General features: G+C 39.8%; 3 protein-coding genes across 4 annotated transcripts in view; 2 read left to right on the forward strand and 1 right to left on the reverse strand.

Annotated features, from left to right (window-relative positions):
* Positions 1 to 19,079, reverse strand: part of RGL1 (ral guanine nucleotide dissociation stimulator like 1) — a 265,812-nt gene extending 246,733 nt beyond the window's left edge. For both annotated transcript variants that reach the window (XM_019804492.2, XM_002923877.4), the window contains exon 1: positions 18,687 to 19,079. The gene's annotated coding sequence lies outside the window, so the exon portion shown is untranslated. The remainder of the gene's footprint in view (positions 1 to 18,686) is intronic.
* APOBEC4 (apolipoprotein B mRNA editing enzyme catalytic polypeptide like 4) lies at positions 2,918 to 8,382 on the forward strand. The gene is made up of 2 exons (XM_002923872.3): positions 2,918 to 3,062; positions 6,869 to 8,382. The coding sequence occupies exon 2, from the start codon at positions 6,896 to 6,898 to the stop codon at positions 8,021 to 8,023; it is 1,128 nt and encodes a 375-aa protein (XP_002923918.2). The 5' UTR covers positions 2,918 to 3,062; positions 6,869 to 6,895; the 3' UTR covers positions 8,024 to 8,382.
* Positions 19,080 to 19,309: 230 nt separating the features above from the next.
* On the forward strand, positions 19,310 to 27,617 carry ARPC5 (actin related protein 2/3 complex subunit 5). The gene is made up of 4 exons (XM_002923876.4): positions 19,310 to 19,623; positions 21,960 to 22,032; positions 24,112 to 24,288; positions 26,238 to 27,617. The coding sequence occupies exons 1-4, from the start codon at positions 19,481 to 19,483 to the stop codon at positions 26,298 to 26,300; spliced, it is 456 nt and encodes a 151-aa protein (XP_002923922.1). The 5' UTR covers positions 19,310 to 19,480; the 3' UTR covers positions 26,301 to 27,617.

The raw sequence follows: 27,617 nt of genomic DNA on the forward strand, positions 1-27,617 counted from the left end.
CCCCACATCAGGCTCCTCCGCTGTGAGCCTGCTTCTTCCTCTCCCACTCCCCCTGCCTGTGTTCCCTCTCTCTCTGGCTGTCTCTATCTCAGTCAAATAAATAAATAAAATCTTTAAAAAAAATAAAATAAATAAAATAAAATAAAAAAAGCAAAAATAGGCAAGTGGGACCATGTAATGCTAAAAAGCTTCTGCACAGCTGAAGAAACTGAATCAACAAAGTGTAAAGGCAACCTACAGGTGGCGGAAAACATTTGCAAACAACATATCTGATGAGGGGCTAATATCCAAAATATATAAGGAACGTGTGTAATAGCAGAAAGAAAGCAAATAATCTGATTTTAAAAAGGGCGAAGGACCTGAACAGACATTTCTCAAAAGAAGACATACAAACTGCCAATAGGTATATGAAAAGGTGTTCAAACATTACTGATCATTAGGGAAACGTAAATCCAAACCACACTGAGGTCTCATCTCACAGCTGTTTGGATGGCTATTATCAAAAAGACAAGAGATAACAAGGGTTAGTGATGACATGGAAAAGGGAGCTGTTAGTCGGAATGTAAATTGGTAGAGCCATTATGGAAAACAATACGGCAATTCCTCAAGCAATTAAAAATAAAACTACCACAAGATCTGGCAATCCCGCTTTGCGGTATTTATCCAAAAGAATTGAAATCAGTATCTCAGAGGTGTTACTGTACTCCCATTTTCATTGCAGTATTATTCACAATAGTCAAGATATGGAAGCAACCTAAAGTCCATAAACAGATGACTGAATAAAGAAGATGTGGTATATACATAAAATGATATATTATTCAGCCTTAAAAAAAAAATCCTGGCATTTGCCACAACATGGATGAACCTGAAGGACATTATGTTATGCGAAATAAAGGAGAAACAGAAAGACACATATTGCATAATGTCATTTATATGTGGAATCTAGAATACACTCACAGAAGTAAAGAGTAAAATGCTGACTGCCAGGGCTTGGGGCAAGGGGGAAATGGAGTAATGTCAGTCAACAGGTACAAAGTTTCAGTTATGCAAGATGACTAAATTCTGGAGATCTAATGTACAGCACAGTGATGACAGTGAACAATACCATATAGCATATTTGAAATGTGCTAAGAGGGCAAATCTTAAATGTTCTCACACAACCCCCCCCAAAAAAGATAACTATATGTGGTTATAGACATGTTAATTAGCTTGATTGATGTAACCATTTCACAATATATAAATATATCAAAAGACCAAGTTGTACACCCTAAATATAAACAATTTTTATTTGTCAATTAAACCTCAATAGAGCTGTTTTTAAAACTGGTGGCTATGTGGGATAGCCTATCCCTGAAATTACCCTAAAATGGAATTGGTAAATATATTAATGAATAGAAGCTCATTTTTAAGAGAATTTTTTTTAAGATTTATTTATTTATTTGAGAGAGAGAGAGAGCAGGGGAAAGGGCAGAGGGAGAGGGAGAGAGAGAATCTGAAGCAGGCTCCGTACTCAGTGCACAGCCTGACACAGGGCTGGATCCCAGGACCCAGAGATCTTGACTGGAGCAGAAATCCAGAGTTGGATGCTTAACCAACTGAGCCACCCAGGCGCCCCTTAAGGGGACATTTTTAAATGGGATGTCATTTATTAATGTTAAATAAAAGACGAAATCTTGGTGTTACATTTACAAGTTCACTGAGTTAGGAGATGCTAGGAAAATGGAGGCAGGAAGTGAGAATGACAAAGGCATGATCAGTGGCCAATGGTGGGGAAGGGACCAATAGCGAGCACTCATGGAAGCAAGCATGAAAGAAAACGTAACTGAAAAATTCCTAGCTGAGGAGTTGGTGAATACACCTGAGACCCTTAAAAGGCAACAATCAACACGAAACATCTAAACCAGAAGGAGTCCCCCTGAGGAGAAAGGAGGATTGCTGTCGTAGAGACTGGGAGTTTGATTGAGAAACTAGTTAAGAGTGGTAAGGCTGCTGCGGGAAGCCTTCTAGGTGCTTCCATTGTCCCTGATGGGCTATTTTCAGCATAAGAAATGTGCTTAAGAACATTTGGGTGGTAACTAATGTTAATACACAGTAGTGCACCACTTGCTCCTTCAAGTCGCCTGAGGAAGAGGAAAGAGGAATAATCGGGAGTGAGCACAATGAATCATGACTATCAACACGTCCAATGTCCTAGGAGATGATGTGGAGTTGAAGGGGGCAAGGGAACAGAGTGGAGAAGGCTGAGTGGCTCTTCCGTTAGCTACAGACAAGAGGCCACAACTGATCCAGGGGGAGGGTTTGCCTTAAACTGGAGGGAAACAGATACATACCAGTAGCAAGTCTCCCAGGGAATCCGTAAGAAGAGAGAGACTGCTGGCACATATTCACCCAGATTTGGGCAAACTGAAGAGCTCTCCCTTCAGGGGCTGTGGACCTATTAGTAGAAGGTGCCTCCCTTTGGGGAGATCAAGTCTCTGCTCCCTTTCATAAGTGCCTCCCTCTCCCAGAAGGGCAAACCTCCCGAGAAAGGGCCCTGGTGCCTTTATTGGCAACAGAACCAATGAATCGTGTCCCCACACCAGATCAGGACGAAGACCCTGAGGAGCAGGACCTCAGAGCTCAGTTCTTACAGCCAGAGGGAGAAAAACCCCAACATGTCCACTTAAATAGATAGTACGCTTTCATCCAGACTGGAATATGCATTCATGTATATTTTCATCTTCGGAACAGGTGGTTTGAAATGCAAATAAAGTAATAAGTGTCAGAGCCGTATCCTAGCAGTAGCTACTTTGCAAACGTTACCATGGCACCAATTCAACAGTGTTCTTAGAGGCAGCCACACCTCAGCAAGGTCTTTCTAACTTCGGACAGCAAAATTCAAAGGAACTAATAGACACAAACTGCAGAAGAGTCCCAAACCAATTCCAGAGGTAAAGCTTTCCAGCACAATTGCCCTCTGAAGCCCCTTGAAACAGGGCATGGTACTTAAAGGAGAAATAAAAGGGAACGGGCCATCTTCTAGAACACCTGGAATGTGATCCAAGCCTGGAGACAAAATGATGGTAATTATAACTGCTAACATTTGTTTTTAGCTGCTAACAGATTGGGCACAGATTGGGAAGGGCAAACTCCATTCTCTAACGACTCCAGTGCAAACTGTGCTTTACCAGTACTCACTAAATCCTAGCTGGGGGTGAAAAGACAGCAGATTGTCCTCATGTATGCCTCATTTATGTTAAATTAAGGAAGGCTGTCGTCCCAGGGCTGCAGTCCAGGGGCTACTCACAACCGGAAGCAAGGAGCTGGGTTCTGCAGATCTCTGCTTCTTACTACTAGTAGATCTGCTCTGCTAAGGGCAGCACGCCTTTCCCAAGCATGGCCAAAGCAGAGGGGAAAGGTCGAGGTAGTAGGCACACAGGACGCTGGGGAGACAAGTCTTAGCCAACCTGGCCTGTGAACCAAGTAAGATTCCCCAAGGTAGGACCTGGGCTGAACAGGGCATACTCCTGCCTGGGTAGGGGCAGAATCAAAGGGCAGATAAGCAAAAGTGAATAATACAAGAGAGTCTGTGATCAATGGCAAACTGATGATATAAACCACAAATTCTCCAAGAGTTCAAAGCGGGTGGGAGTTGTTTGTTCCCTGCTTCCCCTTCAGATGAAGGTGATCAAAGAATAGTCCCCAAAAGGCCCTCTAAAAAAGTGGAGACTTCACCAATAGGGAACAACAGCTGACGGACAGTGAAAAGCCATTAGCAAGAAGGAACCTCCAGAGCTCCCTCCGTGACCTATGAAGGGCACTAGTCCTCAAGATCTCCTTAAAGACAGTAACGACACATCCTTCCCAGCTAAATTAGGAGAGGGAGTGCAAAGAGACGAGGACTTAGAAAAACTGTCGGGACTTTCCATATTGCCTTTATTTCGAAAGATGCAAAGAATTCTGCTTCCCATTAAGGATAATTGTGGGACCATTAAGTATAGTTAATGCCACCCATTCCACCCACCCCAAAACAGAAAGGCAGACAAAGGCCTCTTGGCACTGCTTCCATAACATTGCAGTCAAATCATGGGGGACTTGAAATTGCACTTTGAGTAGTCACTTGGATACCAGGCGTGCCACCTAACAGCAGACCACATCCAGGGTATCAGATTCAAAAGCAAGGGAGACTCTGGGCTTGGTTTCAGCAAGTTTTTATATTCAGCTCTATCTGGTCTGATGAGTAAGGCTGAAAGAGGAGGAAACCAGGGAGAAAACAATGCCCAGGATCAAACCCGAGATGGTGTCAGGCTCCAGGTAATGGGTTCATTGCCAAGGGTGAAGAAGGATAGTCCAGGACCCAGAGGAAAACACAGGCAAGGTCTGGGAAGCCTCAGGGCATGAATTCAGTTGCATCAGGAAAATACAGAACTAAAGAGGATACTGAGGCAAACACCTGATGCTATGGACTAAACTGACATGACAGAGGTTAGGAGAAACCTGGAATTTGATGGGTTTGTGGCATCCAGAATTACTGCAGCGGTATCAGCCATTAGAAGAAGGGTGCCATGAGCAAAGTCACATTCCATCTATAGCAGGATTGAGGCTCCTAAAATATTTTCTGCCCAGGACAGGAGTAGCAAAGGAACTCTGCAGGTTTTAGCTGTACCAAATATAGCAGGGACGGAGGTGATTGGGGTTGAGGAAGAAAGAAGTTGATCAAAGTGCTTCCATACAAAAGGCTGTAAAAAATACTCCTGAAACAACAAATTAGATTTTGGAAAGTGAGAAATATATTTTGTTTTGTTTTGTAATGGTCAGTTTATCTCTCTTAATTAATTTTCTACTTTATCTGTGTTGTTGCCTGGACAAAGAGTTAAATGTAGAGTTAAAGGTAAAAGATAAGACCATACATACTAGAAAAAAATATGAGAAATACTTAACTCCTCTTTGATGGGGAAGTCTTTTCTAAATACAATAGTAAAAAATAAATTTTAAGGGCAAAGATGAGACCACATAAAAATGTACAAATTGAAAAAAAAGTAAAAATTGGTATAACTAAAAATGCGGTCAGCATAATCAAACGGCTCCATAAGCCAGGTAAAATGCTTGCAAAAATTATGACAGTTCATATTCTTAATACATAAAGAGTTCTTGCAAATCAGTAAGGAAAACCTCAACAAAGCCAGGGGCGCAGGGGCGGGGAGGCAGATAAGGGATCAAACATATTTAACAGAAGAAGAAATACTACAGACCAATAAGTATGTGAAAAAGTGTTCAACCTCACTAGGAACTGAAAAGGTCCAAATTACAGCCACAAAGCGATACTGATGCTCCCTTCGCAAACTGGCAAAGGAGGTGATAAACGTCACCGGGAGAGAATGAGATAGAACTGAGACACCTTCCTAAGAAGCAATCTGACAAAGTTTGAGCTAATAACACAACTTTTAGTAATCTACATTAAAGAAAAGAAAAATACAAATTTATGCACAGAAATGCTCATCAAAGCTTTATTTATAATATAAAACAAGGCAAGAACCTAAATATTTGATTACATATTAGCTGTGTAATAAAATACTAATTAGCCATGAATATTGTTTCTTGAAGAATTTTTAATAACGTGGGGAAGTAGTCATGACCTAATACTACGTGAGAAGCAAAGTATAAAACACAATTTTATTTATGTTGTGTGTAACAAACACACGTAGCAAAAAGACTGGGTGGAAGAGACGTGTTAACACTTATGGGAATGTAAACTGAGACAAACTGATATGAGCTTTTATTCTTCCCTCCATGCATTAGTATTTTTAAAAATATCCTACAAGAAATACACAATACTTGAATAATAAAAAGTTACTTTAAAATATTCCTAAAACTATATTAGAATATGCCCTAGGCTGCTGCTTGGGAACAATGATAACTGAGAAATTTCTGTTTGAAGGAAAAAATCATTACTTAAAGACCTCAAATTTTATGGTTTAACATCCCAAAAACTATTTATTTGAATTTTCCTAAAGCACCGTATGTGCTTTCCAGAATGGTAAAGTTTCCAAAATGTTCTAACAAGACCCACCCACTGGAAATAAAACTCTCAGGTAGCGAAGTGTCCATGACCCAAAGAATAGTCGAGAAATCTCCACCATTAAGCAAAATAGACCTCATGATCCTTCTCCCAAAAGGTTAATTACCTCCAATTTACTGCCACTGATCTGAAGAAATAGCTGATTTTAAATGCTAGCACACTCAAAACCCATGCAGATAATCAAATAATATCATTCAGGAAAGAGATAAAGGAAGAACATTAACGAACAAATTGCAAATCCCTGCTTGTTTGTTTAGACTTTAACAGACAAGAATCGTTTAGATAATCCTGGGATTTGTACTATCACTACTAAGAGCTAATCTTTATTGAGTCCTTAATATGAGTCAGGCCCATAATAAAGCATTTTATATGTATCCCATCATTCAATCCTCAAGATAATCTTCGGAGGTAGGTACTATTCTTAATCCTCCTTCGACAGACAAGGAAGCTGTGACTCACAGACTTTAAACAATTTGCAGAAAGTCTGATGGAGCCCAGATTTGAAAAAAGGCAGTCTGTTTCCAGAACTCGCAGTTAACCCATTTGCTGTACTGCCTCGCAATGTGTGAAACAGGTAAAGCTGCATTGTGCCTTTCTTTTTTGCCTCCTCCCCATGCCCCAAGAGTCTCAATGAGGAAAGATGAATACTGAGCTTTCTCATCTATGGATATATACCACTATCTTTTAGAATCAAAGATGCTATATTCACCGTGCTCCCTCCTTTAAAGAAAAGTATGGCTCAATAAATGAACGCATTTTCTTTAGTTTTTCCTGCACTGGTTTTATATATAATTTTTCTTCCTTGCTTAGGGTTGCAGCTAGAAGACCATACTAGCAATGGAGCCCTTATATGAAGAATACCTAGCAAATCGTGGGACAATAGTAAAACCTTACTACTGGCTAAGCTTCTCTCTAGATTGCACCAACTGTCCTTACCATATTCGGACAGGTGAAGAAGCAAGAGTTCCCTATACAGAATTTTATCAGATTTTTGGATTCCCTTATGGGCCAACATATCCTCAAACAAAGCACCTCACATTTTATGAGCTAAAAACTTCTTCTGGAAGCCTGGTGCAAAAAGGCCATGCTAGCAGTTGCACTGGGATTAATACCCACCCAGAATCAATGCTATTCGAGATGAATGGTTATTTTGACTCAGCCCTACACAATAACAACGCTATCAGGCATATCATTCTGTATTCCAACAACTCCCCTTGTAATGAAGCCAACCACTGCTGCATCAGTAAAATGTACAATTTCTTAATACTGTATCCAGACATTACTCTTAGCATTTACTTTTCTCAACTCTATCATACTGAGACCGAATTTCCTGCCTCGGCGTGGAACCGGGAAGCTCTCCGGAGCCTGGCCAGTTTATGGCCACAGGTCACTCTAAGCCCAATAAGTGGTGGCATGTGGCATTCTCTCCTCAACAGCTTTGTGAGCGGTGGCTCAGGGTCAACTGTTTTCCAGCCCATTCTAACTGGGAGAGCACTGGCTGATAGGCACAACGCATATGAAATCAATGCCATAACGGGGGTGAAACCTTATTTCATCGACGTTCTTCCCCAGACACAAGAGAATCAGAACAGAAAAGCTCAGGCGGCTTTAGAGAGCTACCCCTTAAACAAGGTCTTTCCTGGACAGTCTTTGCAAGTGGCAAGTGGACCACCGCAACCCAATCTGATGCCAGACCTCAGGGTTCCCGTCGTTTTTGTGCTGGTGCCGTTCAGAGACCTACCACCAATCCATGTGGGTCAAAACCCACATAAACCCAGGAATATCGTGAGGCACTTAAATATGCCTCAAATGTCATTCCAGGAAACCAAGGACCTTGGAAGGCCTCCCATGGGAATGCCAGCGAAGAGAGCGGAAATCGCAGAGCAGTTTGCAAGTAGCAAAGAGGCAGATGAAAAGAAGAAGAAGAAAGGAAAAAAAAATAAAATCTGTATTTCTACAACATGAGACCAAACAACAACCAGAGGACTAATTCGACAGCAAACAAAAATGCGTATACCTTTTCTCTTTGGTCTGATCCAAGATGGGAGATGAACGGATACACTAAAAGCAAAACCTGAATTAATTGCTATATCAACTACTGTAAAGCTACACTACTTTTAACATAATCCAAGATGCTTCCGTGAGCAACTTGACCTCTCTTCTTATTTTGAAAGGGACAGTATCAAAATGGAGCCATTAGTACCTTGCTAAGATTTTGGTGTGGAAAAGGAAATGTCATTATTCTAGTCTACCCACATCATCTTTCCACTGAAAGAGCCCATGGACTAAACAGCTTCCTAAATTCGTTTCAGTATAAAAATTTACTGTAAAATTGGAAAACAGCCTGAAGTTACTGACATTAAATGCTGTCTGCAAAAGCAAACCAGTGATTTTCCATTAATTGTTAATCATGGACAGAAGATTTTACACAGCCCGTTTTATTTTTCTAAAGTGGTTCAAAATAGTTTGGGGGGGGGAAGCTCTCTTGCTAATTGATTATATATAGCTACAAAAATTGATTTTTGAAACCTAGTCACGGGCTCAATAGGNTTTTACACAGCCCGTTTTATTTTTCTAAAGTGGTTCAAAATAGTTTGGGGGGGGAAGCTCTCTTGCTAATTGATTATATATAGCTACAAAAATTGATTTTTGAAACCTAGTCACGGGCTCAATAGGATTTTTCCTGGCTCAGATCTCTCCTCCTTGATCAGACAATAGAGGCAGGCTGACACGTGAGAACTTGTGAAGGCTCCTTCCATCACACACCATCTAAAATCCAAGCTGCTCTTACTGGCTATCAAGGCTCCCCCTCTACCTTTCCAGTTGCCCGGTCTCATCAGCAAGACTGTAAGTTCCTACAGTTCAAGCACAGTCCCTCTCCCTCTTTGGTTTTCCTTTAGAATCAAGCCAAGTATCCAGGCAAAACGTGGGTAGCAAGGTTGTGAATCTACACCTCAGTAACGTTACCAATCACTGCTTCCCAACCCTCCATATCCATTCCAACAAAAGGTCTGCTTAACCATCCTGCAATGGACATCATTTTTTTTTGGTAGCATCCGTTCCCCCTTCTTCTGATATAGCTCCCAATGCATAATTTGTTTTACTTCCCTTTTTTCCAACCTTTTCTCTTCAGCAGTGTGTATCTATACCATCTCTTAAAATCTTGTTCGAAACACACTTCTAGGAAGTACTCCTTGAATAACCCTCTGAGCATGCACATTAAAGCACTCTGTGTTTCATTCATTCACATTTGCTGCCTCACTTTCCTCTTAGAAATACGTAAAAATCCATTATGAGAAAAATGTGTATCCATTTGTAACTTGCTACTAAATTTTTTCTTTTTTTAAAAAAAGATTTATTTATTTTTAGAGAGAGCATGCACTGGGTGGAGGGCAGAGGGAGAGAGAATCTCGAACAGACTCCCTCCTGAGCACGGAGCCCAATGTGGGCTCTATCTCACCATGATCTGAGCCAAAATCAAGAGTCGGATGCTCAACTGACTGAGCCGCCCAGCACCCCAAATTTTTTCTTAATGTATGTAAACAGTAATGTTAAACTAATAAGATAGTTTTGCCATTAAAAAAAGCTTAAAGCAGATGGGGTAACTGGGTGATGGACACTGGGGAGGGTATGTGTTGTAATGAGCACTGGGTATTATATAAAACTGATGAATCACAGACCTGTACCCCTGAAACAAATAATACATTATGTGTTAATTAATTGAATTTAAATTTTAAAAAGAAAAAATTTAAATAAAAAGTAAAAAGCTTAAAGCACATAGTACTCCATGTCAAAGGAGGAAGAGGAGAAGGAGGAAAAGAAAGAAAAGAAAAATGTTTAGAATAGAAATTTCTATTGATTAAAATAAGCATGACTAAAATTTTTAAAAGAATATTCTACTGTTAATGTGAAAATTTTTACAGAATTATTGGAATATAATTACATTGTAGTATACAGTAATTATTATTTTAAAAAGTACTGAAGTTTATTATTAGATCATGAAATCATATGTCTACAATTTGGGATGTAGAGACAAAAAAAAAAAAAAAAGGAAAGAAAGAAAAAGACAAGACCCAATGTGACAAATTCAGCATCTCTATCCAGGTGGGCAACCGAGCTAATAGCATTGGCAAATCTGAGGGGTTTGGAGAATCAGCTCTGAAGCTTCTTACCAGGCTGCCTGGTGATGTCCTGCTGAAGTTGGGAAGGACACCTTACAGGCTTCTCAAAAAAAAAAAAAAGGAAAAAAGTAGATTCAAATAGTTTCCATGAAATCTATCTACAAAGTGGTCAAAAAGACATAACAACAATCAGGCTACAAAGCATTCAGTTAGAAACAGTCTGAAGGGACGCCTGGATGACTCAGTCAGTTAAGAGTTCAACTCGTGATTTCGGCTCAGGTCATGATCTCAGGGTCATGGGATCGAGCCCTGAGTTGTCTGCATACTCAGTGGGGAGTCTGCTTGAGATTCTCTCTCTCACTCTCTGGCCCTCCCCCCACTCGCTCTCTCTCCCTCTCTCTCTAAAAATAAATAAATACATCTTTAAAAGAAAATTAAAAAAAAAACTGTAGTCTGAAATCTAAGTTGAAATTGTATTTCAACGGTATATAACAAAGGGAGAAATGCTGCCTGAACTGTAGGAAAGAAAAGTGTTTTTTGGCAGTTAAATTTCTGTACTAGTTAGATATGTCTGGTGCTAGGAAGCATGTCACTGACAGGTCATGAGTCCTGGCCAATATAGTCAAGCCTTCAAGAGACTGTTAAAAGAGCATAAAGATATATGGCCCTAGGCATGCAGTCTCTCTCTCCCCTTCAGTAAAACAAGAGATACAGACTAGCTCATATTTAAGGTCCTTTCAGCTCTATCTGTTCTAAGATGGCTTGGATCAAAACAACAGTTCCGTGGAGTAAGTTTTTACAGCACAGATCACACTTCTTACTCCCCACACAATGGATTCTTGGTCACGTCAGGCTGGCCCAGGGATTTAGGGAAGAGTAAAAATTGGAATGTTCCTCCTCTCTTCAGCAAACTGACATTAGTGCTAGTGAAGAATTATCACTGCTGCCACACTTATGTTAATTCCAATAAAGAAAACACAAGCCAATAAATTCAGCAGCTAGTTGCATGGCGATCTAAAAGAGGCAGGGGGGTATATCCCAAGAAACTGATGAGGGTAGAGGAAGGGGAACATTACCTTGATGGATCTACCATGATGCAGGTTTGGCTCTCAGTTTTGTAGGCTCAACTACCTAGTCAATACAGAGAGAATGCATCTATTAATCAGGGCAGACCTGGATTAATACAGCTCCCGAGACTGACATGTAAAAACGGAAAGCTAATGTACTGATTTCCAGTGAGAATTACAACAGGCTATGCAACCAGACAATTCAAGTTGCCTCGCCTATACAGCCTCTCCATGCAGAGAAGCTACCTGAGAAGCCAAATTATAATCAGAAGGTTACTTTGTGGATTAGGGGAGTTCATTATTTGGATCAAATGTTTAGTGCTACCACACTCTGCTTACCAAGGACACTGTGCCTGAAATGGTGGGCTCTGCCCAAGAACACCTGACCCCCAGACAGTGTTTAAGTGGGCCAAGACTGTAAGAGACCACAGAAACCTTTATAACCAACTCCTGTCCTGACTGGTATTGATTCTCGATAGATGTTAATGTTTTATCAAGCTACCATCTAATCCTGCTGGCCTGGGAGCAAATCCTATCTCTTTAAACTGCTGTTACATATCTTTTTTGATTCAAAGTGCATGCCATCCAAAAAGTTGAGCTCAAACGATATCATGTTATGCATCTTATTTCCAAAGGTTTTAAGGAAAGCTACATGGTAACTTATACTAATTAAAAATAATATTATTACTGCCTAATATTTAGTGAGAACTACATGTCAGGCACTTTTCTTTTTTTAATAATAATTTTTATTTATTTAATAATTATTATTATTTATTTATTTAATAATTATTTAGGTTAGTCACCATACAGTACATCCTTAGTTTTTGATATAGTGTTCCATGATTCATTATTTGTGTATAACACCCAGTGCACCATTGCAATACATGCCCTCCAATACCCATCACCGGCCTATCCCAATCCCCCACCCCCCTCCCCTCTGAAGCCCTCAGTTTGCCAGAGTCCATAGTCTCTCATGGTTCATTCCCCCTTCTGTTTACCCACCCTTCATTCTTCCCTTCCTTCTCCTACCAATCTCCCTATTCCTTATGTTCCATAAATGAGTGAAACCATATGATAATTGTCTTTCTCTGCAAGTGGAATAAGTCAGGCACTTTTCTAAACGGTTACATGTATTACTCATTTAATGCTCCCAACAATCCCATGAGGTAGGTATTATTATAATATCTATTTTTCAAATAAGGAAATTGCAGCACAGAGAGCTCATGTAGTAAAAAGATTGAGCTAAGATCAGACCCAAGAGCTCTAGCTCCAGAATCCCGCTTCTTAATCACAATGCTTTAATGGCTCTCAAAATGGCAACAATATGGACTCACGACAAAGCCTGGGAAAATCAATATCCATTTTTACCCGCACTGAAGCCTTTCTGTGGTTCTGTTCACACTCCTGTATCAATAGGCATCCTGTAGACTATGGGAGCAAGGGAGGCTGGGTAGGCTGGGCTGGAGAACTTAAGTAGCTCTAGATCCCAGAGTTTTGGCACCCTCCTCACCCTTGTTTTAGCTAAAGACTCATACCAAATATATGTCCTGAGATTACCTTACCTTGATGTCTCTGACTCTCAGGGATGTACCAAATCAGAGACCTGAAGCAATGGAACAGTGCTTTATTACTCTATTTAGTTAACTAAGTGGAATTGGTGCCCCAAAAAATTTAAAAAGAGAATTATGTGATCCAGCAATTCTGCTTCTGAGTATATAACCAAAAGAATTGAAAATGGGGTCTCAGATATTTGCATACCCATATTCATAGCAGCATTATTCATATTAGCCATAAGTAACCTGCATGTCCATCAACAGATGAATGGATAAAGAGAATGCAGAATATACGTGCAATGGAATACCATTCAGCCTTAAAAAGGAACAACATCCTGACACATGCTACAGTTGTGAATGAATCTTGAGGAAATCAAACTAAGTGAAATAAGCCAGCCAAAGAAAACACAAAAAACAAAAACAAGTACTGTATGAATCCACGAATATGTGGTACCTAGAGCTATCAAATTTATAGAGAAAGTAAAATGGTTGTCGTTGGGGGCTGGGGAGAGGAGTGGGGAATGGGCAGTTATCTCAAGATAAATAAAGGTCTGGATATGGATAGTAGTAATGGTGGTACAATTATGAGAATGTAATTAATATTACTTAAAGGTACACTTAAAAATTGGTTAAGACAGTAAATTGTATGTAATGTCTATTTTGCTACAACTTAAAAAACGTTAAGTAGAATTGTTCATTAGCACCTACTGATCTCTTCATATACTAAAAAAAAAGTGACATCTTTTGTGATAGACTAAATATTAGGTAATAGGCTCTATGTCTACTCTCAAAATACTGAGATAAGGTGGGGGAAAGTTCATGCGTACCTGAAAAACAAATGTCTTTTAAAAAATCATTACAATAAGAAGATTTTTTAAGTTCACAGTTTAGAGTTCATTTCAAGCTATTGAAAAGCTCTGTGTAGGTTTATTTGGACCCTGATACTTAGTTATAACCTTATTTTTATCACAAAGGTAAGCAATACACTCAGGAATAATGAGAAAGACCTACTAAAAGCAGAGATTGGTGATTAAAAGCACAAGTTTTGGAAAGTGACATACCTAATTACCATACCAGCCTGCCACTTGCTAGTTGAGTATCATTGGCCGAGTTACATAACCTCTCTCAGTCTTAGTTTCCTCATAATAAAATGGACACACTAACCCCTAAGCCCTAGAGCTACTCTGAGGATTAAATAATGTAAATAAAGAGATTGTTGACCAAGTCTAACACAAAACAAACATCAAGCAGTTGCCATTATTAATAAAATATTACTAGAATAAGAATAGATGGAAGAAAAAATAGGAATTGAAGGATCTTTCAAATTGTATCAAAACTATAAATTTCATTTTCAATAAGAAGTAAAGATATATTACTAGCATTTGTAACAATCAGGTTAGGGGAGAAAAAAAGTTTGATTTTAATATTTTGCTTAAAGCAACAAGAGAAGCAGTTAAGTCCATGGTCATGCAAGATGTTAAAATAATTGTAAGAAAATATTTTGCACAAATTTTTGCCAAAAAATTGGCAATCTAGATAGAATGCATGATTTATTATGAAAATACAAATTCTAAAATTGACTCAAAAAGAGAGAAAAACCAAACAAGTCAATCACCACAGAAGATAGAGATGATCAACGATCCTAACCCTGAAAATATGAGGAAGTCCAAATAATTTTGCAAGCATATTTTATAACTCTCAAAGAAAAAACAGCATAGTAATTTTCTATTCAAACTTTTCCAGAGCATGGAAAAGAAGGTGGAAATCTTCTCAATTCATCTTACAAAGCTATACTAATCTTAATATCAAAATTGAATAGAGATGGCACAAAGAAATACTATGGGCCAGTATCACTTATACATATTGATCCTGAAATCATGTAAACAAAATATAAACTAATCAAATCTATCAAGTAATTAAAATAGTAGCCACAATCTACTCTAGAAATGTGGGAATGGTTCAGTGCAAAAAATATATATAAATAGGGGCATCTAGGTGGCTCAGTTGGTTAAGCGTCTGCCTTCAGCTCAGGTCATGATCTCAGGATCCTGGAATCAAGCCCCGCATGGAGCCCCTGATAGGGCTCCCTCTTTCTCTGCCCCTCCCCAACCCCCCATGCTTGCTCTCTCTCTCTCTCAAATAAATAAAATCTTTAATATATATATATAATTCATATTTGTAAATTAAAAGACAAAAAAATAATACAGTTTTTGTTCCTAGGTCCCTCAAAAAAAGCATTTGATAATTTCAGCCGTCATCCCTAAATACCCTAAAACAATAGGATCTGTAAACTGGTAAAATACCAACACCGTTTCCATTAAAATAGAAACAAAGAGATGCCTAATATCACCCAGTTTTTCAACACTGTTTTTGAGAGTCCAACTAATGCAATAAGATAAATTAAAGTGATATAAATATTAGAAAAGAAAATGTAAGCTATCCTTATCTCAAATATTATGATTATATACTATGACAAGAAATGCAACCTTCTAACAACTGTTAGCATTAATAAGAGATCCCAGCAATGGAAAAGAATACAGAATAAATAAATTTTTAAATCCATACCTTCTCTTTATATTATCATAAGCAGTTAAAAAAATTAAATAAAGAATCCCATTCAAAACAATGTTTAGGGGCGCCTGGGTGGCTCAGCAGTTAGGCATCGGCCTGCAGCTCGGGTGGTGGTCCCGGGGTCCTGGGATGGAGCCCTGTGTCAGGGAGCCTGCTTCTCCCTCTCCCACCACCCCGCTTGTGTTTCCTCTCTCACTGTCTCTCTCTGTCAAATAAATAAATAAAATCTTTTTAAAAAAAGCAAAACAATGTTTAACAAACAAGGTTTAGGGTTTCATTTAGCACTAAACGTTTTTCCTGAGACAAGAGTATGGATTAAAAATTTTTAATCTTAGAAGTACTAACATATAAATAAATAAAGGTCCCACCGTAAAATAGTTCACCCTATCTACTCTATCTTAGTCTATAATCATAAAGCTATATAAAGCCAAAATAAATCACAAAGCAAAAATTGAAAGTTTGGAAGGCTGGTGGTTCAAAACAGAACCAGTTCATTTGGATATGATGTACAAGCATTAGACCATACTATAGTCTAGGTAACATGGTAAAAAATCTTTTTATATTGTAGTAATTATGTTGCTAGAGAACAGTGCTATTGCATCACCATTACCAGAACTGAAATTTACTTATTTATTTTATATTTATAACATACGTTTGCTATATTTGATTAACACTGGCCTCGCTTCCATTTCATTGCTGTGGGATTCAATGTCTTCATTTGTTAAGTATTTAGTGGCAAGGCTGAGGAAAAGAAGCACGTGGTAGGTAGAGCACTCAGCTTAAAATATCTGAAAAGAAAGACCTATTATAAAATAGTTTTATCAAAATCCTTTCTAATTAAAAAAAATCCTTCACTCTATGCATTATCACAGATAATAAAAAGGAGCTCCATACTATCACGCAGCATTAACCTTGAGAAAATTCAGATTTAGTCTTACTTAAGTATTCAACCAAACCAGGTTATTTGCACAGTAAATAAAATGTCTTCAAACCTTATGGATCCTTTATTTCAGTGATAAACCCTCATTTGGAAAATTAAAATAGGGAGAATAATATTACCTAAAATAAATTAAGTATTATGATTAACATAAAAAATTATAATTTACAAGAAAGTGGAATAATGTGTATTATCTAATTAAAAGATAATTAAGAACAGGCTTCTACACACACACACACACACACACACACACACACACACACACACTGCCCTAAAGCTTTATAGATTTAACTGTTAGCTGATTGGGGTAGGGAGGAAATTAATGTGTCCATTAAGAAATACTCAGTCTCTAAATATGACTGTAAAATTGTCAGATTATTAACTCATTGGACAGAAATGTGTTGCACACCTACTATGTACTAGATACTTATCGTTGTGAGACAATAAAAAAATACCACATTAGAAAAGGACCTTTTTGACATTATTACATCTCAAATGTATTATGCATTATGCCTGAGAATTAATTAATTATATTTAACACATTCAACATATAGAGCAAATTTCTGAGTAATCAAATCAATTATACCCTTGAGCAACTTGATTTTTTAAATTCCTCTCACTATTCCCTTAAGTTGATTTCTACGCCAGGATTCTTTCCCAGTTCTAAAATAAGAGAATAGAGACATTTCCTAAATAAGACCTAATACAAAAGAAGAGAAACGTAAGAGAAAGGATACATTAGTCTTAAATCTTTGTTTCTGTTTGCTCTCAATAGCGCTTCTAATGTTCAATTTTCTCTTCAAAGAAAATCTTGATTTAGAAGAACAAAAGAGTACAATCATCTTTAACATCAAAACAAGTATACTGTTTAGCTCTTACCAAAGTTAGCAAAAGATTGAAACTGGGGAAGAAATATTAAAACAAATCTTTATTGTAAGTTATATAATGCCACTCATCATAGTAATGGTCTGATACTTTGGTATATGACTTTTTAAAATAAATATTACCAACAGGTAGAAAATTTTCCTTTGCTCTCTGAAAACAGATCGTGGGGGAGTTTTTATCATGTGTTTGCTCATAACTTGAATGTCAATTTAACGAAATGTCACTTCCACCACCTAAATGATATATTTTCTAGAACGGTGATTTAATTGAGAAGAGAAAAATGCCATATTGCTTCTTCCTTCCAAGAAGAAAGAATGTATTCCATTCCTGTGAACTCTCTCTCTCTCCATATATTTATAAACATATATATATCCACATACATACATATATACATATGCATTCATGTCAATGTAGATATATACATATATACATATGTATGCATATCTGTCCAACAAATGTTTGATTTTGAGATCTCTCTTCCTTTTCTTACTGATTTATCATGTTCACCGTGACTTTCAAACTGTCTGCCTTTCACATTCTGTTCATTCATCAATGAATAACTGAGTACCTGAATGTATTGAGTATCACCTGCATGCTTAGCTTTATGTCAGATGTAAAGGAAGATACAAAATAAATATAAGAAGTTTCTGCCCTCCAGAATCTTCTGATCTCTTCCAAGAGCAAGATAAAACATGATATATCATTAAGTAATTCATTAAGACTAGTGCCAAAAGCAATGGTACAGGTAACATGCATTTTACATTTATGTAGAATTTTAGAGCTTCAGAACACCATCCTGTACTGAATCCTCAGAACAATCTTGGGAAGAACACATTATTAGCTCCACTTTAGCAACGAGGAACCTGAAATTCAGAATTTTAAGAGGCATGCCTCAATCAAATGGATTATAAGTGGAAGTCAAGACTTGAGCCAGGGTTTTCTGATTCTAAGTCCAGTGCTCTTTTCAACACACAGGAAACCAAGGATTGGGGTATTAACAGGGCAACAACCGGCTTTCTGCTAGAGGTGGAATTGTACTAGACCTGAGACGATGTCAGGAAAACATAAAGCTATCTGAGCAGCGTCCAGCTGAATGTCCAAAATAATTTTATTCTGCAAATATTTGTACTTCAGTGTACACAGCACAACTACCATTTCTTTAGTGGGAGCGCCTTTACCTCCTCAGTGAGAGCTTCCCTCTCAGAAATGAGAATGTCAAATGTAACGAAGAGCTGGCCTAGCAGGATCATATAAATCTTAAGTCACAAATATAAATCTTAAAGACCTGGTTTCTACTAATCCTCACACGTTTTGTTTCCCCACAGCACCGGAGAGCGTAACTCGCCCCTATCCTTTTCTAGCATTCTTACTCCAAACAGCCACTTATTTTAAGATGTCAGTGATGACCCTACCCCAAATTCCACAGGTTCGCCCCAGTTTTGCCACCCCAGCCCCTGACCAGAACCCTCCTCTCCCTCCAAATGGATATGATACCTAGTTCAGGCTCTGCAGGTGCCGTCGGGATGCTGTCACACAGCACGGTCAGATAAGATACGACCTTTCGACTCCGTCCTTGGGGACCTCCCGCTGGCCGCGCAGCGTAGTTCCAACCCCGGGAAAGGGGCTCTCGCCTCAGGAACGCAGCCACCAGCAGTGCACGGTCCGAAGTGATGTCTCTGACAACTAGAACGACGCTGGGCGCCCGGGAGCGCATCACTCCGCCCCATACTCCTGCGAACTGCAGGGGACTTGGTCCGGCGACCAGTCCATTCCACCTCACAGGTAAGTCCGAGCCAGCCGGACCTCACCCAGGACCCCGATGACAGGTCACTGGCAGCGGCGGCGGCAGCAAAAGCCACCCGCCCCCAGTGCCCATACGGCCAACCTAAGGACCCCCCGCCCAGGATGGACCGCAGAGAAGCGTTGCTATGGAAACCCCTTGGCGATCACGTGACGCCCTCAANCCGCCCCCGCCTCCTTCGCCCAGCCCCGCCCCTTTCCTGCGGAGAGCCCGCGCCTGCGCACTGCGACCAGCGCGCTCCCTCCCTCGCGCGCGCTCCCCGGGGAAGAGTGGGGGCGGCGTAGGAGGCTGGAGAAGAGCATGAAGCTGAGGAGGAAGGAGCGCCGCCAGCGCGCAGGCCCAGAAGCGCCCGAGCCCCGGCTGCCGGCGACGCCCCAGAGCGGAAGAGGGAAGTGAAGGCGCCAGGTTGCGGGTTCTTGGTGGGTTACGCTTACCGAGGTAGTGGCAGTAACCGAGAGGAGGCTTTTGCCACCGGTCCGGATCGGGGATGTCGAAGAACACGGTGTCGTCGGCCCGGTTCCGGAAGGTGGACGTGGATGAGTACGACGAGAACAAGTTCGTGGACGAGGAAGACGGGGGCGATGGGCAGGCCGGGCCCGACGAAGGCGAGGTGGACTCCTGCCTGCGGCAATATCCTTGCGTCTGCCCGCATCCCTTCCCCACCCCGCCCCTCTCCCGGGACCCTGCGGCCCCCGGGGCAGGGGCGCGGAGCTGCCTCCAGCGGCCCATGACTTAAATCTGTCTCTCTGGGGTCCCCCCTCTCAGAGGGCAGGGACACTCCCATTTCTAGCCCAGTCGCTCCGAGACCCCAGGGTCCTGCCTCGGAAACTTGCCCTTCCCGGCGCGCCTTCCCCGCCCCGAATCCTCAGGTTGCGGCCGGAGTTGCTGCCTCCGGGAACTGGCGGGGCCGGCCGCGCCCTTGGGGCGCGGAGAGGCGGGGGGTAGGGGGGGCATCTGGTGCTGCCCTCTGGTTCTCGGGGGCGCTTAAGTTGTCGTCCGCAGGGTGGTGATTGCCGGAGTCACATTGGCTCCAGAAATTTGTGATTGGGAGGAGCAGGCTGCTTCGGTTGGGGTGGTGGTTTGGTTTGGGAGCGTTAGGACAGTTTATTCCCTGCTGGGAGGGATGGGGCGGTTTGCAGAATTGAGGCTCTCTGTCCTTTTAGCCCCTGGGCCTTTTTTTTTTTCTTCATTAGAGAGAAAGGAATTTGGCAAGATAAAGGTTGCAAGACAGAATTTGTTAACCGGGTGAAAGGGAGTGAGTACAAAACAACCAACTCCCAAGAAGGAAGCTTGGAGGCTTTTACCTGCTAAGCAAGGGACAATGGAAAGAAGACAGGGATTACATGTGGAGAAAACCTGGAAATATTTAAAATAAACCCCAGTGAATTAAATAGATGATGAATAAAATAGACGATGAGTCATTGTACAAAGCAGAATCATTTTTGTAATCATGAAATCGTTTCCATTTCAGTTAAAATGTGGCTGTCAGTTCCTGGTTTTTGCTTTTGCATATTTGAATATTCCTAAATTTTAGTGAGCATTTGCATCACATCTATTTTAGAAAAATGTAAATGTTGCCACAACTAATGCTGTAGTTTTAGAGAATCTCAGTTACTGAATTCACTCAGTTCTAATTATTCTTGAATGTATTCATACGATAGGGAAGACTTTCCTCATCAATGTTCTATTAAAGTATAATGGGGAAATATGAGTGAAAATATTGGTTGTATAACTATATCTAGTCTTAAAGGCACCTAAAATACAGCACTAGATGTTTCTTTGATTTCCACAACTTTCACAGCTGTTGCTATTTTGCATTATTTAAATACTTAAATGCTTTCGGTCTCAAAAATGAGCCAGTCTGCAAAAGACATGCTTTTCTAGAAGTTCGTTAACCCTTGAAAATAACAGCTTACCACCAGCCATAGGTGTTTTTTGTTTTGGGGGGTTTTTGGTCAGACCTTTTTTTTTCTTTTTTTCTTTTTTTTCAAGCATAAGCAATGAACATTATTCTGTCTGAAAACGTTCTTTGTGATGGATAAATGATGTTTTGTGAGCTAACTGTAGGTTGCTTGTGATGACTCTTAACTGGTACTGCTGTATCCATATAATGAATCTTCTTTTTAATCACTTTATCTTAAAATAAAAGGATATTGTCTCTTCTCTTGTTGCAACCAGAAGAGACAAGGTCTGGGTCAGGCACTACAATGGAGGAACAAGTGAACTCTGTGTGGTTTTCCTTTTAGGGGAATGACTGTATATTCTGACAGTCTGATTGGCCTTCCGTGTCTCGTACCTGCTAACTCACTGGTGCTTTCAAAGATTAAATTTAATAGGTATGACCTAAAACAGTTTTAATAATCTTTATGAAATATAAGAGAAAACATGCAAAACAGAAAAATTAAGCTACTTCCTAAAAGTCATTGAATTATTAGATCTTTTTAATGCCTCTTTTCATTAATACTGAGAGATTGCTGATGGATATCATTTAGAGTGCTAGAATTATCACCAGCATTTTCTCCACCATTTCACTTCCTATAGAATGTAATTCTAGCAAAAGTTTCTTGTTTATTTTTCCAGTTAGAATCACATAAAAAGACCTTTCGGTTGAGGATATGCTGTTTCATTTTGGGACCTAATAAATCTAAGATATATATAATTTTTAAAAAATATAACTGGTTAATGTTTGCATATGTGTCTTACTGGAAAATAAAAGGCTATCAAAGTGTCCATTTAGTAATTAGAGCCAGACAAGAGCTGGTCTTTGCCTTATTACGTTCTCCAGTGTTTTCGGATTTTTTACATTTGATTGACATCCTTGAAACCAACATATTGAGTTTTCCAATATTGAACATAGTGACTGTTTTTCTATGTATAAAGTCAAGTGTTAAGAACCAATGCTATCTGGTAGTTACAGTGCTTTGCTGAGGGCTGCCCTATGCCGCTATCCCCTTAACCTCCATCACAGGAAACATGACAGCTGCCCTCCAGGCAGCTCTGAAAAATCCCCCTATCAACACCAAGAGTCAGGCGGTGAAGGTAAGTCACAGACACACAGTGATCTCTGCTGGTATCTTAGCATTCTTACCAAAACCCTCTGAAGTATCATGAAATCAACAAATATTTTAACCATTTATTGTGTTCGACATGGAAGGGCTTACTATGTAGTTTGATAGATAAAAATTTACATATGAAAAATAGCACTCTAATACTGAGTTATGGTAAGAGAGATCATTTTGCTGTGTTTAATGGAGACACTCTGGTTGAATTTAAACAAAGGCCTGAAGGATAAACAAAACTTTTACAAAATAAACAGATTCTGTTTGGTTGTTTTTTAGAAATTTTTCTAAATTATGCAAGTATTAAATGTTTATAGAAAACTCAGAGAAGTGAGGGGATAAAAAGGGTAATATCCCACTGCCCAGAGATAATAGGTTATTACTTTTTGGTGTTGCTCTATGCTTAATAGACCTTTCATACCAGTTGTCTTTTGTTTTGTTTTTTAATAAAAATGGAGTTTTACAACTGGATTTTTTTTTACAATGTACATAAACATCTTTTCTTGACAATAAGTTTATTTCTATAAGCATCTTTTTTTAATGGCTGCATATAGATATGCTGTGGTTCACATATAACTCATCTTTTGTCATATATTTAGATTATTGACCTTTTGTTGTTGTAAACAGTACTAAAATGAACAATTTTGGGTAAATTGTTCATTTTTTCCTTTGAATGAATTCCTAGAAGTGAATCTGGGTTTTAGAATGCACATTTTTTAAGGCTTTTGGTAAAAGTGGTATTGCCCAATTGCCCTTCAGAAAAACATGCGTTAACATTCCCTGCAGCAGTCTTTCCGGAAATTCTGGAGAACTTATTTACTAATTGTTTAAAATGAAGCCCAGAGCTCTGACCCCATTGTCTGTAGGAACCCTAAGGATCTCTTTAATTGAGTAGTAATAATTTAGGTAAATGCATAATAATTATCTAGGCAACAATGAGAGGAAACATTTTCTTTGGTATTTGAAAGTGGCAAGGGACAGGGTTGAAATTTCAATTTTACCACCTTCTGCTTTTATATGGGTGAGTTTTTATCACAGTTTGTGGGTGGGAAGTTATAGCTGTGGTTGTTGAGTATTTTTCTAAATTGGGTAATTGCATAGTCTTTAAACTGAAGATAGCAATAGGTGGTGGAAACATTCTGTAAACTCCTGATGAGTAGGAACGCCAAAGATACCACTCTTTCTTGAATAGGTGAAGTGAAATTATTTGAAAGGGTAAATTGAGTGTTCTCTTTACTTGGCTTCATGGGTGAAAAAATAACTTTGCTCTTGGAGCAGCCTTTTATCAAAGAAAAATCTTCGTAAATGAAGATCACTATATCTTATATATTGACTGTAGATATGAAACTTAAAATAAGTCTTCTTAAAAGCTTATTTTTATTTTTTATTGAAGGATGGTTCGAGGTAGAACTGCATTTCATTTTTTCTGTCTTCAGAGTTTTTTTTGAGGTCAAGAAGTAAAATTTAAATATTGATTCAATAAAATGGGCAAGTTATCACATCTCTGTAAGCAAATCCTTTCAGCTCTCCTTCAGACATGTCAGGAATCTGTCCCCCTCCAGTGCTCCCATGCTCGCCAAAGCCAGCCTGTATTATTACAGTTGCTTCCAAACTGGTCTCCTGGCTTCTGCCTCATTCCCTGCCCCCCACCAGCCCCACATCAGCTTATTCTCAACATGGCAGCCAAAGGGATCCCATTAAAATACAAGTCAGGTTCCATCACTGTTCTTGAAACCTTCCAACATCTTCTCATTTCTCTTAATGAAAGCCAGAGTCCTCCCAGTGGCCTGCGGGGTGTACCTGGTCTGTCTTCCCAATGCCTCTCTGACCTCCTGTCCTACTATTCCACCATATTGCTCTGGCCCCCAGGGAGCTTTTTGCTGTTCCCTGAACACCTGAACACCCAGTAACAGCAGTTGTTCTTTCCTCTGTCAGAAACACCCAGGGATTCTTTGTTCTTGTCCATCAGGTCTTAAATGTCAATGTCGCCTTCTCAGTGTGGCCTTTCTAGAACAACCACTCCACACACATCATCTAAATGTTCTTCATTTATCCCCAGGATCGAGCAGGCAGCATTGTCTTGAAGGTGCTCATCTCCTTTAAAGCGAATGATATTGAAAAGGCAGTTCAATCCCTGGACAAGAATGGTGTGGATCTTCTAATGAAGTATATTTATAAAGGCTTCGAGAGCCCCTCTGATAATAGCAGTGCTGTGTTATTGCAATGGCACGAAAAGGTGAGTTATGAATTATAAATCGCTATGACTGGCTCCTTTATATTAGAAAATAACAGTATACCTTCTCTTGCCTAAATGATTATTTTGACTTCTTGGCTGTACATCTTTGTTTTTACAAATGCATGAAAATGAAAGTTTAGATTTATGCTCACTAACCTTGGTCTTCAGAGATTCTGATCTGCAACACACATTCAGTAATGAAAACACACAGTAGAGAGAGTAAAACTCACCTTGGTCAAGTCACTTGATGGCTCATATGCTGTCAATTAAGAGAGCTCACTTTTATGGACAGGGTAACCAGACCTCCCCATTTTCCCAAGACGGACCCGGTTTATGCCTCTTGTCCCAACGTAGTTATGAGTAGTTCCATTTCACCCCCAGTGTACCAGTTGGAGAATAATGTGTATGGTCATCCTATTCAGGAACACTTTTCATTTGCCACTCACTGTAATTAGTTGATGTTTCATTTAGGTCATATAATGAGCCTAGGCGATATCTGAGCATNCCATTTCACCCCCAGTGTACCAGTTGGAGAATAATGTGTATGGTCATCCTATTCAGGAACACTTTCCATTTGCCACTCACTGTAATTAGTTGATGTTTCATTTAGGTCATATAATGAGCCTAGGCGATATCTGAGCATCTTTATCATCTTCAGTGTAGAGATGAAGAGCCCACTTAAAAACCTAAGCCATCTGGTGTCTGTCCAGTCTCAGGATCATAGCAGCCGTCGATGGAGCACTTACTGTATTCCAAGCACTTTATAAATATTCACTCCTTTAATTCTCATAAAAATACTAGGAGGGAAAGCTTGCTATCATTCCTCTTTTAGTGGATGGGGAAACTGAGGCACACATTAAGTCTTCATTGCTTCCCACCATCAGTCACCAGTCCTTGCCAGTCTGTCTGCTAAATCTCCAGCTATGCACATTGCTAGCCCTCTAACACAGCTCTTTGCAGCCTCTCTCCCAGTCTGTTGATGTAACTTTCTACATGGCCCTCCACCTACCAGTTCTGCCTCCCTCAAATCTGTTCTCTGCCCAGTTGCCAGAATGCCCTCTCTCAAATCCAGACCTACTGTGTCAATCACCTGCAGAATGAAGCCCAAGTTCCCAAGTGTAGCCTTTCCTCTTCTGTGTTGTTCTTTCCCACTCTGCTCCAGCAGTGAGCAGCATAACAGTAGCTTTCCCAGAACACACCATACGGTTTCGCACCTCTCGACCTTTGCAAACGTTTTCTCTCTGCCTGAGTGCCTCCTTACCCAGTGCACACCTCTGTCTTTGCATACATTATATTAACATCTCCTCAATAGGTCTGTCCCTTCCCAGTAGACCAGAAGGTGCTATATCCCTAGCATCTAGCACGGTACCCAGTACACAAAAGTATTCAGTACGTAAGCCAGAGCTTTCAAGTCCTGATACTTACTCAAGACTTCCAGTTTTTGAAGGTAAAATCAAAACTAAAGTTTCTGAGTTCTTAGCTATTAAGTAATATATTCTTAGCTTGGGGGAATAAAAAGAGTCTGACGAACTGGCTAATCTAAATGGCACTCAGGTAGTGGATCCCAGTTTGAATTTCTTCCTGAGAGTGCTAAGAAGAGGGCAAAATGAATGTCCTAAATTTACATGTGAGCACCTGTTTTTTAGGCAGGCACATGCTGTAAGTCTCTAAGAACATCCTGTTAACGTGAAAACAACATACTAGAATATCAGCTAGTGTCTCACTAGCATGTGGGTGCACGAAGCAGGGGCTCCGAACGTGGTGTGGGTCGCCGTGTCCCCAATGTTGAGAACAGTGCCTGGCGCTTGATAAGTGTCCAAGAAATGTGTATGAAAGTTAATCCAAAGCCAATAGCTGCACACATTCCTTCTTTAAGGAAGATGTTTTACTTGGTATGAGAATTGACCCTTTATGATTCTGTCAGCATTTATATTTTGGGTTTTTTTTAGGCCCTTGCTGCTGGAGGAGTCGGGTCCATCGTTCGAGTCCTGACAGCAAGGAAAACCGTGTAGTCGGCAGGAACTGGATAGTCTGTGGGTGTGGGAGTTGCTGGTACAAAGACCAAAACAACCAAATGTCACCGCTGCCCTTCGGGTAGCGTCTGTTCTCTCAGCTTTGCCTTCTTGCTTCCTTTTTCATGTCCATAAAGAACAAAATCACATATCAGTTTTCCTTTCATGAAAGTTGGGATAATACAGAGGAAATGTTTATGAACAGGAGTGTTTCATGCTCTCAGAAACGATTCCGGTGTGTACCTGTCTGTAGATAGTATAATTTGCCTTCAAGTGTAATTGTGCAATTTTAACCCCTGTTGGCTGGTGGGGTTTGGTTTTGTTTTGCTTTTTTGTTTTTTTGAGGTGTTCTGTTTTGTTTTGTTTTTGACTAATAGTGAAAAATTTGATCAGAATTGGAGGCCAGTTTCCTAACTCATTGCTAGCCAGGAAATGATCTTTATAAAAAATATATTTGAGAAACTGGCAGCTGTTAACATTGCAAAACTGGACCATAATTCCCTCATTTAAGCAAAATGTGTTTCTGGAACAAGGGGTGGGTGAACACCGCTACCACATTTCGGCTTTGCTCCTGCTTAGCTCCAGAGCACGTGAGCTTAAGTACGCTTCTTCCTCTCTGCATCCAATAATCATGGCCTCTCGATTTCTTTGTGGTCTCCAGGGTCCAGAGCAAGGACTCTTGCTCTACAAAAATGTATCTATGAAATGCCAGCGCCTGTATGGCACAAGCATAAAACTTTGTTCTAATAATATGACCCAATTTGGGGAAACTACTCCAAATGAGAAAAGACGTGGAAACAATGATGTTCAAACTCTGGGCAGCCTCTGAATGAAACGCTATTTTCTTTAGAAATATCATAGCTGCCTTAGACATTATGAGGTATATAACTAGTGTTTAATATGCCCTATAAATGTCTTCAGTGTTCTTCAGGGTACTTAGGATCTTAAAAGATTTGGTTCAGATCCAGACACATATACATTCTGTATTTAGCTCAGTGGTTTTTAAAAAAGGAAAATGCCACACAGCAAAAAGTGTTTACTTTGTTGGACAAACCAAATCGGTTCTCAAAAAATGACCGGTGCTTATAAAAAGTTATTATTCAGTAACTCCAAAACAAACCACCTGAATGCATATGACCAAGAGGGAAATCAGCCTGTGTTTAGTATTTACATTGGACACCAGTTTCCTAATCACTGTCTTATGTGAAAACTGGTGGAGAAATTCTATAACCTCTTTGCTGTTTTTGATAACTCCTTTTTGTTTTGTTTTGTAAAAATGATAAAGTTCAGAAAATAAAATGTCAGTGTTGAATAATT

This window comes from Ailuropoda melanoleuca, chromosome 8 (genome assembly GCF_002007445.2).
Source record: "Ailuropoda melanoleuca isolate Jingjing chromosome 8, ASM200744v2, whole genome shotgun sequence".
Lineage (NCBI taxonomy): Eukaryota > Metazoa > Chordata > Mammalia > Carnivora > Ursidae > Ailuropoda > Ailuropoda melanoleuca.